The sequence below is a fragment of the Bombina bombina genome, chromosome 6 (genome assembly GCF_027579735.1).
Source record: "Bombina bombina isolate aBomBom1 chromosome 6, aBomBom1.pri, whole genome shotgun sequence".
Lineage (NCBI taxonomy): Eukaryota > Metazoa > Chordata > Amphibia > Anura > Bombinatoridae > Bombina > Bombina bombina.
This window is the reverse complement of record NC_069504.1, coordinates 858,294,360-858,309,758: the sequence shown is the minus strand read 5'-3', so window position 1 is coordinate 858,309,758 and position 15,399 is coordinate 858,294,360. Positions and strand designations below refer to the sequence as shown.

Genomic DNA, 15,399 nt, shown 5'->3' with positions numbered 1-15,399 from the left:
TTGCCTGTAAAATAAAAATAAACCCTAAGCTACATACAATGTAACTATTAGTTATATTGTAGCTAGTTTAGGGTTTATTTTACAGGTAAGTATTTAGTTTTAAATAGTAATAATTTAGCTAATGATAGTAGGTTTTATTTATATTTATTTTAATTATATTTAAGTTAGGGGGTGTTAGGGTTAAGGCTAGACTTAGGTTTAGGGGTTAATAAATTTAATATAGTGGAGGCGATGTTGGGAATGGCAGATTAGGGGTTAATAAGTATAATGTAGGTGGCGGCGGTGTAGGGGGGGCAGATTAGGGGTTAATAAGTATAATGTAGGTGGCGGTGGGCTCTGGGAGCGGCGGTTTAGGGGTTAATAAATATAATGTAGGTGGTGGCGGTGTCGGGGCGGCAGATTAGGAGTTAATAAGTATAATGTAGGTGGCGGCGGTGTCAGGGCAGCAGATTAGGGGTTAATAAGTATAATGTAGGTGGTGGCGGTGTAGGGTGCGGCAGTTTAGGGGTGTTTAGACTCGGGGTACATGTTAGGCTGTTAGGTGTAAACATAACTTTTATTCTCTCATAGGAATCAATTGGATATCGGGCAGCAGTGAACATGAGCTTTCGCTGCTTTCAGACTCCCATTGATTTCTATGGTATCCGCGGCCTCCAGGGCGGCGGATTGAAAAGCAGGTACGCTGGGCTGGAATAGTGGCGAGCGTTTCTGTTAGAAATTTGCTAACTAGCAAAAGTAGTCAGATAGTGCCAAATTTGCATTCGGAACATCTGTAGTGACGTAAGCATCGATCTGTGTCGGACTGAGACCGGCGGATCGTATGTTACGTCACAAATTTCTACTTTTGCCGGTATGTAGGCTTTGATAACTAAGGGGAAACAAGCTCGCCACAGCGTATTTGCGGTTGACGGCTTGAAAAATAGATGCCTAGGTGTTGTTAAAGTTTCTACTGCAAAGAACTTCTGAGATAAACACTCGACTAATATTCAATCTGCAGAGAGCTCATGCAAGAAAACAGTCTCATGCACCTGATGCACAATCCCCCATAGCTTGAATGCCTGAACCAAGGAAGATTGGGTCTGGAACTATTCACCCATTCACAACTTTGTGCCTCCAGCGGGGCCTTCAGTGTACTCTTCCAGGTTTGTAATGTCTTGCCCCTCGGTTTGCTTAATCTTGGAAAGTCCCACGCCACACTCAGGACAGCTGGCTCCATGCCCCCGAGTAGTAACTAGGGGAAGCTTCACACAAGTCACCTTCAACATCCAGCAGAGTGTTTGCTATCTTATACAGCATAATTCTGTTTTAAATGGTATAAAAAAAATAATTTACACAGTGGAAAGTAAATTACTCCATCAGAGCTTCCAGTTTTGAGGCCATATTCAACCAAAGCACAGACATGCCACCCTTGTATGAATGATTTTAAGAATATTATACACTTGTGAGCACTAGGTGGCTTGAAACGGGCAGGCTCCTGAGCCTACTTAGGTGTGCTCTTCAACAAAGGATAAAAAAGCACAAAGATAATTTGATAGTAGAAGTAAATTGGTATCTCTGTTTTTTTTTTTTTACTGTACACTGTAGGGCCGATTTATCATCGGTCTGTCCGACATGATCCACTCAGCGGATCATGTTCGACAGACATCGATGAATGGTGACAGCGTATCATTGCAATGCCGCCCCCTGCAGATTCGCGGCCAATCGGTAGCTAGCAGGGGATGTCAATCAGCCCGATCGTATAGGATCAGGCGGATTAATGTCCGCAGCCTCAGAGCAGGCGGACCAGTTATGGAGCAGTGGTCTTAAGACCGCTGCTTCATAACTGCTGTTTCCGGCAAGCCTAAACTTGATAATTCGGCCCCTGTATCTCAATAATTAATGAAAAATGTTATGTTTCATGTCCCTTTAACTACTTTATTGATAATTCATAAATAAGTCTGATCTTTTTTTTTTCTTTTTTTATTTAGGTGAAAATTTGATTTTGGATCAGCCAAGTTACATTGCCGTTCCGATTAAGGACAGTGTGACAATTCCTTGTCATTACAGAACAGGCAACAGTGTATCCATTTTGTCATTAACTAGTGTCCAATGGAGTTCTGGTGACACTCCATCTTGTACAAATGTCATATATAACAGCACAACTAATTATACACATGAGAGCTACATAGGACGGATCTCTCCGGTGGAAAAAGGATTAGCTTCCATCTACATCAAGCATGTTAAGGCTTCAGACAACCACTGGTATTGCTGCCGTGTTGAAATCATGACAACAAGTGGAAAACTGAGCTCAACTTATAATAAAGGAACACAGGTTATTGCTAAAGGTATTAATTCTATTTATGCTTATGTGGCAGATCCTGTAACACAAACAGTAATTAACAAATCCTACATTTCCTGAATGTTATTTATTGCCCTTAATTTATTATCCTTAGTAAACATAATTCCATGAATGCAATAGGCTATATCTATAGGCCTAGATTTAGAGTTCGGCGTTAGCCGTGAAAACCAGCGTTAGAGGCTCCTAACGCTGGTTTTAGGCTACCGCCGGTATTTGGAGTCAGTGATTAAAGGGTCTAACGCTCACTTTTCAGCCGCGACTTTTCCATACCGCAGATCCCCTTACGTCAATTGCGTATCCTATCTTTTCAATGGGATCTTTCTAACTCCGGTATTTAGAGTCGTTTCTGAAGTGAGCGTTAGAGCTCTAACGACAAAACTCCAGCCGCAGGAAAAAAGCAGGAGTTAAGAGCTTTCTGGGCTAACGCCGGTTCATAAAGCTCTTAACTACTGTACCCTAAAGTACACTAACACCTATAAACTACCTATGTACCCCTAAACCGAGGTCCCCCCACATCGCCGCCACTCGATTAAATTTTTTTAACCCCTAATCTGCCGACCGCCACCTACGTTATACTTATGTACCCCTAATCTGCTGCCCCTAACCCTGCCGACCCCTGTATTATATTTATTAACCCCTAACCTGCCCCCCACAACGTCGCCGCCAGCTACTTACAATAATTAACCCCTAATCTCCCGACCGCAAAGCGCCGCCACCTACGTTATCCTTATGTACCCCTAATCTGCTGCCCCTAACACCACCGACCCTATATTATATTTATTAACCCCTAATCTGCCCCCCTCAACGTCGCCTCCACCTGCCTACACTTATTAACCCCTAATCTGCCGAGCGGACCTGAGCGCTACTATAATAAAGTTATTAACCCCTAATCCGCCTCACTAACCCTATCATAAATAGTATTAACCCCTAATCTGCCCTCCCTAACATCGCCGACACCTAACTTCAATTATTAACCCCTAATCTGACGAACAGAGATCATCGCTACTATAATAAATGGATTAACCCCTAAAGCTAAGTCTAACCCTAACACTAACACCCCCCTAACTTAAATATAATTTAAATCTAACGAAATTAATTAACTCTTATTAAATAAATTATTCCTATTTAAAGCTAAATACTTACCTGTAAAATACATCCTAATATAGCTACAATATAAATTATAATTATATTGTAGCTATTTTAGGATTAATATTTATTTTACAGGCAACTTGGTAATTATTTTAACCAGGTACAATAGCTATTAAATAGTTAAGAACTATTTAATAGTTACCTAGTTAAAATAATTACAAATTACCTGTAAAATAAATCCTAACCTAAGTTATAATTAAACCTAACACTACCCTATCAATAAATTAATTAAATAAAATACCTACAATTACCTACAATTAACCTAACACTACACTATCAATAAATAAATTAAATACAATTGCTACAAATAACTACAATTACATAAACTAACTAAAGTACAAAAAATAAAAAAGAACTAAGTTACAAAAAATAAAAAAATATTTACAAACATAAGAAAAATATTACAACAATTTTAAACTAATTACACCTACTCTAAGCCCCCTAATAAAATAACAAAGACCCCCAAAATAACAAAATGCCCTACCCTATTCTAAATTAATAGAGTTAAAAGCTCTTTTACCTTACCAGCCCTGAACAGGGCCCTTTGCGGGGCATGCCCCAAGAAAATCAGCTCTTTTGCCTGTAAAAAAAAACATACAATACCCCCCCAACATTACAACCCACCACCCACATACCCCTAATCTAACCCAAACCCCCCTTAAATAAACCTAACACTAAGCCCCTGAAGATCTTCCTACCTTGTCTTCACCATCCAGGTATCACCGATCCGTCCTGGCATCTGGTGCTGAAGAGGTCCAGAAGAGGCTCCAAAGTCTTCCTCCTATCCGGCAAGAAGAGGACATCCGGACCGGCAAACATCTTCTCCAAGCGGCATCTTCGATCTTCTTCCATCCGGTGCGGAGCGGGTCCATCTTGAAGCAGCCGACGCGGATCCATCCTCTTCTTCCGGCGTCTCCCGACGAATGACGGTTCCTTTAAGGGACGTCATCCAAGATGGCGTCCCTCGAATTCCGATTGGCTGATAGGATTCTATCAGCCAATCGGAATTAAGGTAGGAATATTATGATTGGCTGATGGAATCAGCCAATCAGAATCAAGTTCAATCCTATTGGCTGATCCAATCAGCCAATCAGATTGAGCTCGCATTCTATTGGCTGTTCCGATCAGCCAATCATAATATTCCTACCTTAATTCCTTAACTTGATTCTGATTGGCTGATTCCATCAGCCAATCAGAATATTCCTACCTTAATTCCGATTGGCTGATAGAATCCTATCAGCCAATCGGAATTCGAGGGACGCCATCTTGGATGACGTCCCTTAAAGGAACCGTCATTCGTCGGGAGACGCCGGAAGAAGAGGATGGATCCGCGTCGGCTGCTTCAAGATGGACCCGCTCCGCACCGGATGGAAGAAGATCGAAGATGCCGCTTGGAGAAGATGTTTGCCGGTCCGGATGTCCTCTTCTTGCCGGATAGGAGGAAGACTTTGGAGCCTCTTCTGGACCTCTTCAGCACCGGATGCCAGGACGGATCGGTGATACCTGGATGGTGAAGACAAGGTAGGAAGATCTTCAGGGGCTTAGTGTTAGGTTTATTTAAGGGGGGTTTGGGTTAGATTAGGGGTATGTGGGTGGTGGGTTGTAATGTTGGGGGGGGTATTGTATGTTTTTTTTTACAGGCAAAAGAGCTGATTTTCTTGGGGCATGCCCCGCAAAGGGCCCTGTTCAGGGCTGGTAAGGTAAAAGAGCTTTTAACTCTATTAATTTAGAATAGGGTAGGGCATTTTTTTATTTTGGGGGTCTTTGTTATTTTATTAGGGGGCTTAGAGTAGGTGTAATTAGTTTTAAATTGTTGTAATATTTTTCTTATGTTTGTAAATATTTTTTTATTTTTTGTAACTTAGTTCTTTTTTATTTTTTGTACTTTAGTTAGTTTATGTAATTGTAGTTATTTGTAGCAATTGTATTTAATTTATTTATTGATAGTGTAGTGTTAGGTTAATTGTAGGTAATTGTAGGTATTTTATTTAATTAATTTATTGATAGGGTAGTGTTAGGTTTAATTATAACTTAGGTTAGGATTTATTTTACAGGTAATTTGTAATAATTTTAACTAGGTAACTATTAAATAGTTCTTAACTATTTAATAGCTATTGTACCTGGTTAAAATAATTACCAAGTTGCCTGTAAAATAAATATTAATCCTAAAATAGCTACAATATAATTATAATTTATATTGTAGCTATATTAGGATGTATTTTACAGGTAAGTATTTAGCTTTAAATAGGAATAATTTATTTAATAAGAGTTAATTAATTTCGTTAGATTTAAATTATATTTAAGTTAGGGGGGTGTTAGTGTTAGGGTTAGACTTAGCTTTAGGGGTTAATCCATTTATTATAGTAGCGATGATCTCTGGTCGTCAGATTAGGGGTTAATAATTGAAGTTAGGTGTCGGCGATGTTAGGGAGGGCAGATTAGGGGTTAATACTATTTATGATAGGGTTAGTGAGGCGGATTAGGGGTTAATAACTTTATTATAGCAGCGCTCAGGTCCGCTCGGCAGATTAGGGGTTAATTATTGTAAGTAGCTGGCGGCGACGTTGTGGGGGGCAGGTTAGGGGTTAATAAATATAATATAGGGGTCAGCGGTGTTAGGGGCAGCAGATTAGGGGTACATAGGGATAATGTAAGTTGCGGCGGTTTACGGAGCGGAAGATTAGGGGTTAATAATATAATGCAGGGGTCAGCGATAGCGGGGGCGGCAGATTAGGGGTTAATAAGTGTAAGGGTAGGGGTGTTTAGACTCGAGGTACATGTTAGAGTGTTAGGTGCAGACGTAGGAAGTGTTTCCCCATAGGAAACAATGGGGCTGCGTTAGGAGCTGAACGCTGCTTTTTTGCAGGTGTTAGGTTTTTTTCAGCTCAAACAGCCCCATTGTTTCCTATGGGAGAATCGTGCACGAGCACGTTTTTGAGGCTGGCCGCGTCCGTAAGCAACTCTGGTATCGAGAGTTGCATTTGCGGTAAAAATGCTCTACGCTCCTTTTTTGGAGCCTAACGCAGCATTTTTTTGAACTCTCGATACCAGAGTTAATTTTATGGTGCGGCCAGAAAAAAGCCTGCGTAGCGTTAACAGCCCATCTACCGCCAAACTCCAAATCTAGGCCATAGTGTTTTATCACCATCTGACAATAATGTTGTAGATGTGTTTCTTATAAAGTTTTATTAATCTAATTCAGGCCTAAATTACACGACTCAGCATTTATTTTATTGCAAAATGATCTAGACTTTCACTGATCTTCTTATCATAATATTCTCACTGAAACATGAGAGAGTTATTATTGTAATGGTTAAAGAATATGAAATCCAGAAAAAAAACGTTATTTTGTGACTCACACAGAGCATAGCATTTTTAAAAGTTTCCAATTTACAACTATTATCAAATTTGCTCCGTTCCCATGATATTCTTTGTTAAAGAGATACCTAGGTAGGCATCTGGAGCACTATATGGTAGGAAATAGTGCTGGGCTTTAGTGATCTTGCAAATGGTTAACATTCTTGTAAAACTGCTGCCATATAGTGCTCTAGAAATGGGCCAGCTCCCAGGTTTATATTCCTGCTTTTCAACAAAAGATACCAAGAGAATGTAAAAAATGAATAATACAAGTAAATTAGAAAGTTGTTTGAAATCACATGCTTTATCTGAATCATGAAAGAAAAAAATTGGGTTTCATATCTCTTTAATATTTTTCTGCAGATATTTTCCAGATTGAATCTTATTTATAAAGTCAACCTTGCAGCTGCTGCAAAAATAAGAAAAACCTCTTTAATTTTTGCTACTAACCCTCAACACCTAGACCCCCTTACATATTCATCCTAACAACACAAGCACTGTTGTTAACTTTCTGTTATTAAAACCTCCCTCTACCACATAAGGGATAAACCTCCTATTACGTCCTACGTTTTGAACTACCTTATAATAAATACACAACACAACTGCTTGGCGAAAAGACCGGTCACGGTCACGTTTATTAAATAAACATATTTAATTCTGTCTAATATTATCCAATATTAGGCAGCAATTTTTCAACTTATAACTGAACTTGTAGCAAGTTCCTTACAGCTGGTGGCGGCATCTTCTCACTAACCTAACCCCTACTGATTGCCGGTCAAGGCCCCTCCGATGTTTGCAGCGTGGCACAGGGTTGCGCACGCTCATTGGCACAGAGAGAGAGATTTGTTATGGAGAGCTCTTCGGCCTGCAGCTCTTTAAAGGGAGAGGAACCCCTAAGCTGGCACTTAGTGGGCGACACCTCTCCCTGTGTTCGGGCCGTCACTCTGCTCTCTCCTTGCCCACTCCCAGGGCCTTGCCCGACCGCCACAAGAGAAAAGAACCACTTCCTCTTGCTGCCACCCTTAACCAACACAGGCCTTAGAATAACCTTAATTCTAATATAAACTTTTTTTTTATATATATTATTATTATTTATTTATTTTTTTTGCTTTAATTGCTGTGCATCACAACAGTCAGATTCCAACCATATCACAGAACTTAACTATAACAAGGTTAACCTCCTTTTTTTTTTTTTTTTTATACAACCGATGACACAGCTTTCCTTCGGTCAGCCAAAAAGATGTCCAACCCGATGTCCGTCAGGTAAACCCCATCTGGTCGGTAAAGGGCCTTCTTGTCAGCCATGATAGAATCATGTCTAATGACAAAGCCTCCCAAGGCCGTGACCGCTCTCCCCAATTCCCTATTCACCTTCTTGCGGACGTTATATGCTGCCCTCTGAGTGATAATATGATGCCAACGCAGCCGTGCAACCACGTTTGACCATCCTATCCGCACTTCCTGGAGCCATCCACACACCCATTTCAAATCCGCAGTCATAATCCTGATTAAATCCAACACAGGGATAGACCCCAAGTCATTACCCCCCAAATGCACCACAATCACTTGAGGCTTTCCCCACCTCCTATGTGCATCTTATAACAGGGAGGGTAGCTCATTCCAATTTAGCCCCCTGCGACCGAGCCAGCGAATGTTAGCCCTGGATGAAGCCAATCCTAGCTGCTGCCCGTCTGAGGAATGAAGCGCCCTGATTGCCGCCCAGTGGATAAAGGAATGCCCAATAATCCACACACGAACTGGGGGAGTTATCTTACCTAGAACAACATGGATAGGGACAAATGAAGTGCAGCCCTCTGGCTAATACAGGCCTCCCTCCCTCTTCCCCCCCCGGCTGGGAAGGTGCTTGAGAGGCCCCTAGCTCTCGCCCCCACCCTTATCCTAGTCAGTCAAGGGGCGAATGTAACCCCTATAATGCTCTGATTTCCAGTGCCCCAACTTCTTAAGAAGACGACCCACTAGCTGCTGCCCTAATCACTGTCCCAATTCTAAATGAGTGTGGGGCTATCCTGGACGGATCTAAACCTATCGCCACCACCACCTTGGCTAACACTTTGCAGAACTGGAAAGACGAAAGTGAGCTTCTGTCCTCGTGAATGAGAAACTGATGTGCTCCCAACGGACGAACACGGCAATACTCCTCCACGCTCAGCACTGGGCAGCATTCTGGAAATTCATGCCTTGGTAAGGGCAACCAAGCCCCTTTCCCATCCTGATCCATTTTGGATCTCGGGATAAGCAGGAGCAGGCCTTCCTCTGAGGCCCTCACATGCTCCCTCTTAATTCCCCCTACATCTCCCTTTTTTGAAGTGAATACCACCTCACCTATCCGCAAAGCCCCTGCTAATGCCAGCACAAACGCAGCCTGAAACAAACAGGCCTCATATGCCAAAATGCATACTGACCCCAATTTTCCCACCATCAGCCGCAGTGCCACGGTGATAGGTTCCCTCTGATCTTTGGTGCGTGGGGCCACCCGGCCCCACCCCTTCAAGATCTGCCTCACCAGAAAAGCATTTGTAAAGTCTGAGAGACGCAATACTTTGTTGAAAAATGACAAAGCCGCTAACCTACTCAGAGCCGACAATCTGGACACAACCTCTTGTTTCAAGCATGCCAACCATTCAAGAACGTGTGCCTGAGATGCCTGTTGAAGTAAAAACCCTTTCTGCTCACTGAAGCTCTCCCACACCCTCCAGTGCGACAGGTACATTGCTCACGTCTTAGGTGCCAGCGAAGCCCTGATCTGGGGGAGAATGGTCTCCCAACCCCCGCCAGCTGCCAAAGAAAGGGAGGGCACGTTAGACCCTCTGCTGCCGCCCTTGGGTCCACCCTCCTGAACTGACTCCATTGAAATCTAGAGAGGGCATCTGCTATGACATTCCTAACCCCTGGCACGTGCCGCGCTGTGAAGCGAACATTAAGTTGCAATCAGCGCAACACCAGGTGTCTACCACCATCGGGGAAGCCGCTGACAATCTGTTTATGGCATACACCACACTCATATTGTCAGACCAAAAAATCACTGACTGAATGGCCAGACGGTCCCCCCAGAGCTCAACCGCTACAACTATAGGGAAAAGCTCCAGCAACGCCAAATTACGGGTAAGGCTGGTGGAAATCCAATCTTCCGGCCACGCCTCCACGCTCCAGTCCGATCCAGATAGGCGCCATACCCCAGCCTTCCTGCCACATCCGTGAACAGATGCAAGGCTTGGTTGGAGATAGGCCCAGCCTTCCAAAGGCAAACCCCATTGAATTGAACTAGGAACTGTTCCCGAACATTTTTAAATCATCCTTCATCTGAGCCGTAACCCAGCACCGATGCCTTTGACCACGAGGACCTTTCAATTGGCCCTCTAGTCTGCAATTGAAGACCCTCCCCATTGGGATAGCCCTCCCCGCAAAGTTAAGGAGACCCAACAGAGATTGCAGCTCCTTAATGGTGATGCAATCTGCTCGTCCAGCTGCTTGAACCACCTCTAAGAGGCAGTTGACTTTATCCTTTGGGAGCCTGCATAGAGATTCCACTGTGTCACTCTCTATGCCCAAAAATGTAAGGCAAGTGCATGGGCCCTGAGTTTTGTCATACGTGAGCGGAACTCCAAACTCAGCCATCACCTCGTGCATCAGCTTCATCACCCTGGTACATTCGTCTGTTCCCAAACTGCCTACCAGCAAAAAATCATCTAGATAGTGTGCCACGGCCCCACCCCCAGATGCCCTCTGCACCACCCAGTGCAGGAAGGAACTGAAACATTCGAACAGGGCGCACGACAGTGAGCAACCCATCGGCAAGCACCTATCAGCAAAGAACTCGGCTTCAAACTTCATTCCCATCAGCCGAAAGGAAGAAGGATAAAGCGGGAGCAATCTGAAAGCGGATTCTATATCCAATTTTGCCATTAACGCTCCCCTGCTCTTTTGCCCGTACCAACCCAAGTGCCTCGTCAAATGACTGGTAGTGCACAGAGCTAAGGTCTGGATCAATCGTGTCATTCACCGAAGATCCCTTGGGATACGACAGGTGGTGTATTAACTTGAACTTTCCCTGCTCCCTCTTCAGGACCACTCCCAGCGGGGAGACCACCAGGTCCGGGAACGGGCGCTCCCGAAATGGCCCGATTACCCTCCCCAGCATCAACTCCTTCGCCAACTTTTCCTTCACCATGTGAGGGAATTCGTAAGCTGATTTAGTTATAGGGATCCTGAAACCTTCCCTCAACCCTGACGACAGGATGCCCGCTGCCTCCTGGTCAGGGTAAAGTGCCAACCATGGCGACATCGCCTCCACCCTAAGTGGAGTTGGTGCCCTTGACCCCAGCACCCCCTCTTGGATTCTGGGAGGCGGTACCGGACTCCCTTCTTTTCGCGCACTCTGAACCCGGGTGTGGTCCGCTACAAAACTTATAGATGTGGCGAAAGGAACAATTCGCTCCTCTGTCACACTGTTTGTCCTGGGATTTCCAGCATTCTCTCCCACGCTTCTTCTGCCTTGACCTTTCCCGCCCCAGTTTTGACCACAGGTGCATATCCTGTGTCCCAAAGTGCAATATGGGGTTTCCCACCATTTTCTTGCGGAATGCTACATCATAATCCCGCCATGCACCCTCTTTAAACCTCTTATGAATATCCTCAATAGTGTCCTGATATTTAAAGAGATTATGCCCTTGAGTGGGCCATTTGTCAACATAACAAGATGCTAGCACCCTAAATCCGGTCTGCCACTCCTCGTATGTCTCATGACGCCGAACTTTCTTGGGGCCCGACCCTTCGGCCACCCTCTCTTTCGCTCGGCATGCTTCCGGAGATAGTTCGTAGATATTAACATATCTACCTTCCTGTATTTTTTTAGTGACTCTTCCTTTAAGGTGCCCATACAAAGAGTGGACCAGGCACGGGTATGTATCCCCGTGCACCGCCACCTTCTGTGGTGCCACCTGGTTAGGCGTCAGTGCCGACGCCTCCACCACCTGTGATAAAGTAGTGCCCTCAACTACCCCTTGCGCAACCGCTTTCACTTGAACCTGCGCTGCCACTAATTTCTTTTCATTCTAAACATCTGGTGCTTCCCCTTACCCACTAACCCCAGCCCTGCCTCACTATCAGAACCTGAGTCACTAGAAGAAGAACCCATGTTTGTGTGTGTGATGTCAGTGATGGTGCACTCACCAGACTGCTCCAGCTGCTGCGATGTCCCAGCCGAAGGGGGCTGCTGAATAGCTGACGCTGATGTAGAAGGCTCCACATCACCTCTAGACACTGTGTTCTGGCTGCTTGATCCGGACTGCATTCTCTGCTCACAGAAGAAAATTCTACTTGAAGTCTGGAAGCAGGAAGAGGCCGGATACACTGCAACAGGACACTATAAAGGCAAGAGGTACACCCGCCCACCCACCTGCAACATTGTAACATACACACTCTAGAACACTCCAGACTTCAAGTCAGCTATCCCTTAATTTTGCTACAGGCCCACTAGAGGGCCCTCCACTGCCATTATACTATCATTTTAACCCTTACATCCAAGCCCCCTGCATAGTAACCTAATTACATCAGCCCCCAAATAACTTCCTTTCTCATGGACTCACCCAGAGGATCTCACCTACATGATGTGCATTGCAAACTGCTATAACCCAAGGAACACATCAACATGCTCTCCCACACTTTAAACTCCCTCATTGTTACCCAAGGGAACCTTTACACAGTGTACCCTTTGAACCCTAAGGGGTAGATTTATCAAGCAGCAGATGCTGCAATCTACCCACAATGTTTCCAGACCGCTGGAAACAAGAGAAAAGAAGCAGCGGTCGTAAGAGGTGGCTGACTGCAATTATTCCGATCAGATAAGATCGGGATGATTGACACTCCCTGCTAGTGGCGATTGGCCGTGGATCTGCAGGGGGAAGCATTGCACAAGCATTTAACTAGAAATGCTTGTGCAATGTTAAATGCTGACAGTGTATGCTGTTGACATTTAGCGATGTCGGACGGACATGATCCGCTACAGCGGTCCATGTCCATCCGACATTTAATAAATATACCCCTATATATCTACCAACCCTATTCAGCAAATTTAAAAGATTTTAGTCATGTACATTAAAACAATAAAAAAATAAATAAACTTTAAGTACTCGGCTGGATCAGCCTTTTGATGGGAATCTAACTTAAAAAGGAAGGCACAGATAAATAAGCTGTATAGTATAAATACATCCATAAATGTGATTTACACTGTAACATTCTTCTAAGTGTACATCAGGTCCTTTACATGACATTTTCAGAATAAGAATGAAATTAAAATGTGGCTTTATAAAATAATATATGAATTGTTTTTGGTCAGTGAGAAGTCATGTGACTTAGTGAAAATAGGTTTGCAACCATGAGCATAGGTACTGGGGTCGAATAGGAGGACACCTCTGCCCCAGGAAATCATGTGCAGAGAACAGATAATGCATAACCCCCACCCAGTTAAATGAGACAGGAGGATTGCTTAACAACTGGCCATACACGTCAGTTCTTGATCCTTGAAATGAACCCCTGATGCCCTGTTTTGGATCTCTATGTATGACCACACTTTCCACTGCTGCCTGTCTCTTCCAGCCGCTCCAAAAATCAAGAATTCTGCGGCTCAACCCTTTCCAAGCCATGCAACTCGGAAGGGAGCTATAAGCACCTGAATGCCGCATGGCTAAAGGGGGAGTGGTCCAGTTGGCTGTTGTGCCGGAGCAGATTCGAAAGGAGTTGCAGCTCAGGGCTTTCTCTGAGTCTTTCGGTTGCTAAAGAGATGTGATGGGCACCATGGGTTCTTAAAGTTTTAAAAGTCTGTTATATTTTCCAGCTCTAGATCTACAAATGTATGTATTTAATCTACATGTGATTGTAAAATATATTTTTTTTCTTGTCTGTGTTCCCATTTTTTTTTTGCTCCCATCTGCTGGACAGATTAACACACTATGGGCTAAATAAGGAGTTACACTATGGGCTAAATAAGGAGTTGAGTGCTATTTATCACTTAACACACATATTACAAGTTGAAAGTAAAATGTTTTTGTTGGCACTAGCCCAATGCATGCAAAAAGCCAAAGTATATTGCCATTGTGTAAACGTACTCCCCCATGGACTTCAATGGAACACAAAAAGTGGAAAAACATCTAACACCCATAAGCCCCCTACTCTAATAACCCCTAAACCACCACATAACCCACCACAAAGTTCCACACTGCCCTATTAACCCATACAATGCCTCACCCCATCACAAAGGACCCAATAACCTCTAACACCCCTAACCAGATAAAAAATAAACTAACATTACATAAAAAAGTTAACATTACAGAAAATTAAAAACCTACCATTAAAGGAAAAAAAAAATACCAAAAATAGAAAAGCATACAATTATGCCTATTCTAAAACTAAAGTCCTCTTAAAAAAAAAGCCCATTCCAAAATAAAAAACCCTATACAAACACTAAAATAAACTATAGCAATACCCCGTAGAAGTACTTTTTGTAGGGAATTGCTCTCAAGTAATTGCAGCTCTTCTTCACCAAAAAAAAAAAAAAACCTTCTACAATACAAGTAACCCCCAACTCCACAAAACAAAACTCAAGAAACAAACTCAACAAATTGCCCTGAAAAAGGCATTTGGGTGGGCATTGCCCTTAGATTGGTATGGCAGTGCCCTAAAGATCTTTGGCCGCTCAAAACCCCACACCCCACTATTCTAAAATAAAAAAACACCCCAAAAAAGCCTACCACTAAACTCCAAAGATGGTACTCACCAAACTTGAATCCATCTTCTATCTTCATCCTGGCAGTGTTGGTCTTCTCTCTTCATCCCGGCGGCAGTGATTGTCTATCGTCATCCTGCCTCATCCATCTTATTCATGCGGTCACCCGTCCAGACTAAATTTTTGAATGCAAGGTACCCCCTTTATATAGGGGTACCCTTGCATTACTATTGGCTGATTTTCAAAATCCAAATTCAAGTCAGCCAATAGAATGAAAGCTTTTTTTTTTTAGAATAGGGTTTTATTTGGGCAGCAGCATTGCCCTACCAAATTACCTTCTAAAGACAATGCCCAACTAAATGCTCCTTAGGTTTTTATTAGATAAGCTTTTTTTGTGGAGGAGGGGGGTTACTTGTAGAATGGGTTCTTTTTTGGTGAAAAGGAGCAGCAAATATATAAGCCCTTCTAAGGGCTATTGCTATAATTTATTTTAATGTTTGTATAGGGTTTTTTATTTTTTTAAATTGAGGCTTTTGTTTTAGCATAGGCATAACTGTAAGGGTTTTTTATTTTCTGTAATGTTAGCTTTTTTCTGTAATGTTAGTTTTTTTTGCTAACTTAGGGGGTGTTAGGTTAGGGGTGTTAAGGCCGTTAGATGGTTAAGGGGGTTAGAGGTTAGTGGGTACCTTGTGATGGGGGTGTGGCGTTTAATAGTTAATAGCGTAGAGGAGTCCTTTGTGATGTGGGGATGTGGAAGCATAGGGGCAAATAGTGTAGTGGGTACTTTGCGATGTGGGATAGATGGGTAGATAGA

At 43.2% G+C, this 15,399-nt stretch overlaps 1 protein-coding gene across 1 annotated transcript in view; it reads left to right on the top strand.

Annotated features, from left to right (window-relative positions):
• PILRA (paired immunoglobin like type 2 receptor alpha) overlaps positions 1-15,399 on the top strand; it is a 174,610-nt gene that overhangs the window by 106,666 nt on the left and 52,545 nt on the right. The window contains exon 4 of the mRNA XM_053719491.1: positions 1,968-2,324. Coding sequence (XP_053575466.1) covers positions 1,968-2,324 — 357 coding nt within the window. The remainder of the gene's footprint in view (positions 1-1,967; positions 2,325-15,399) is intronic.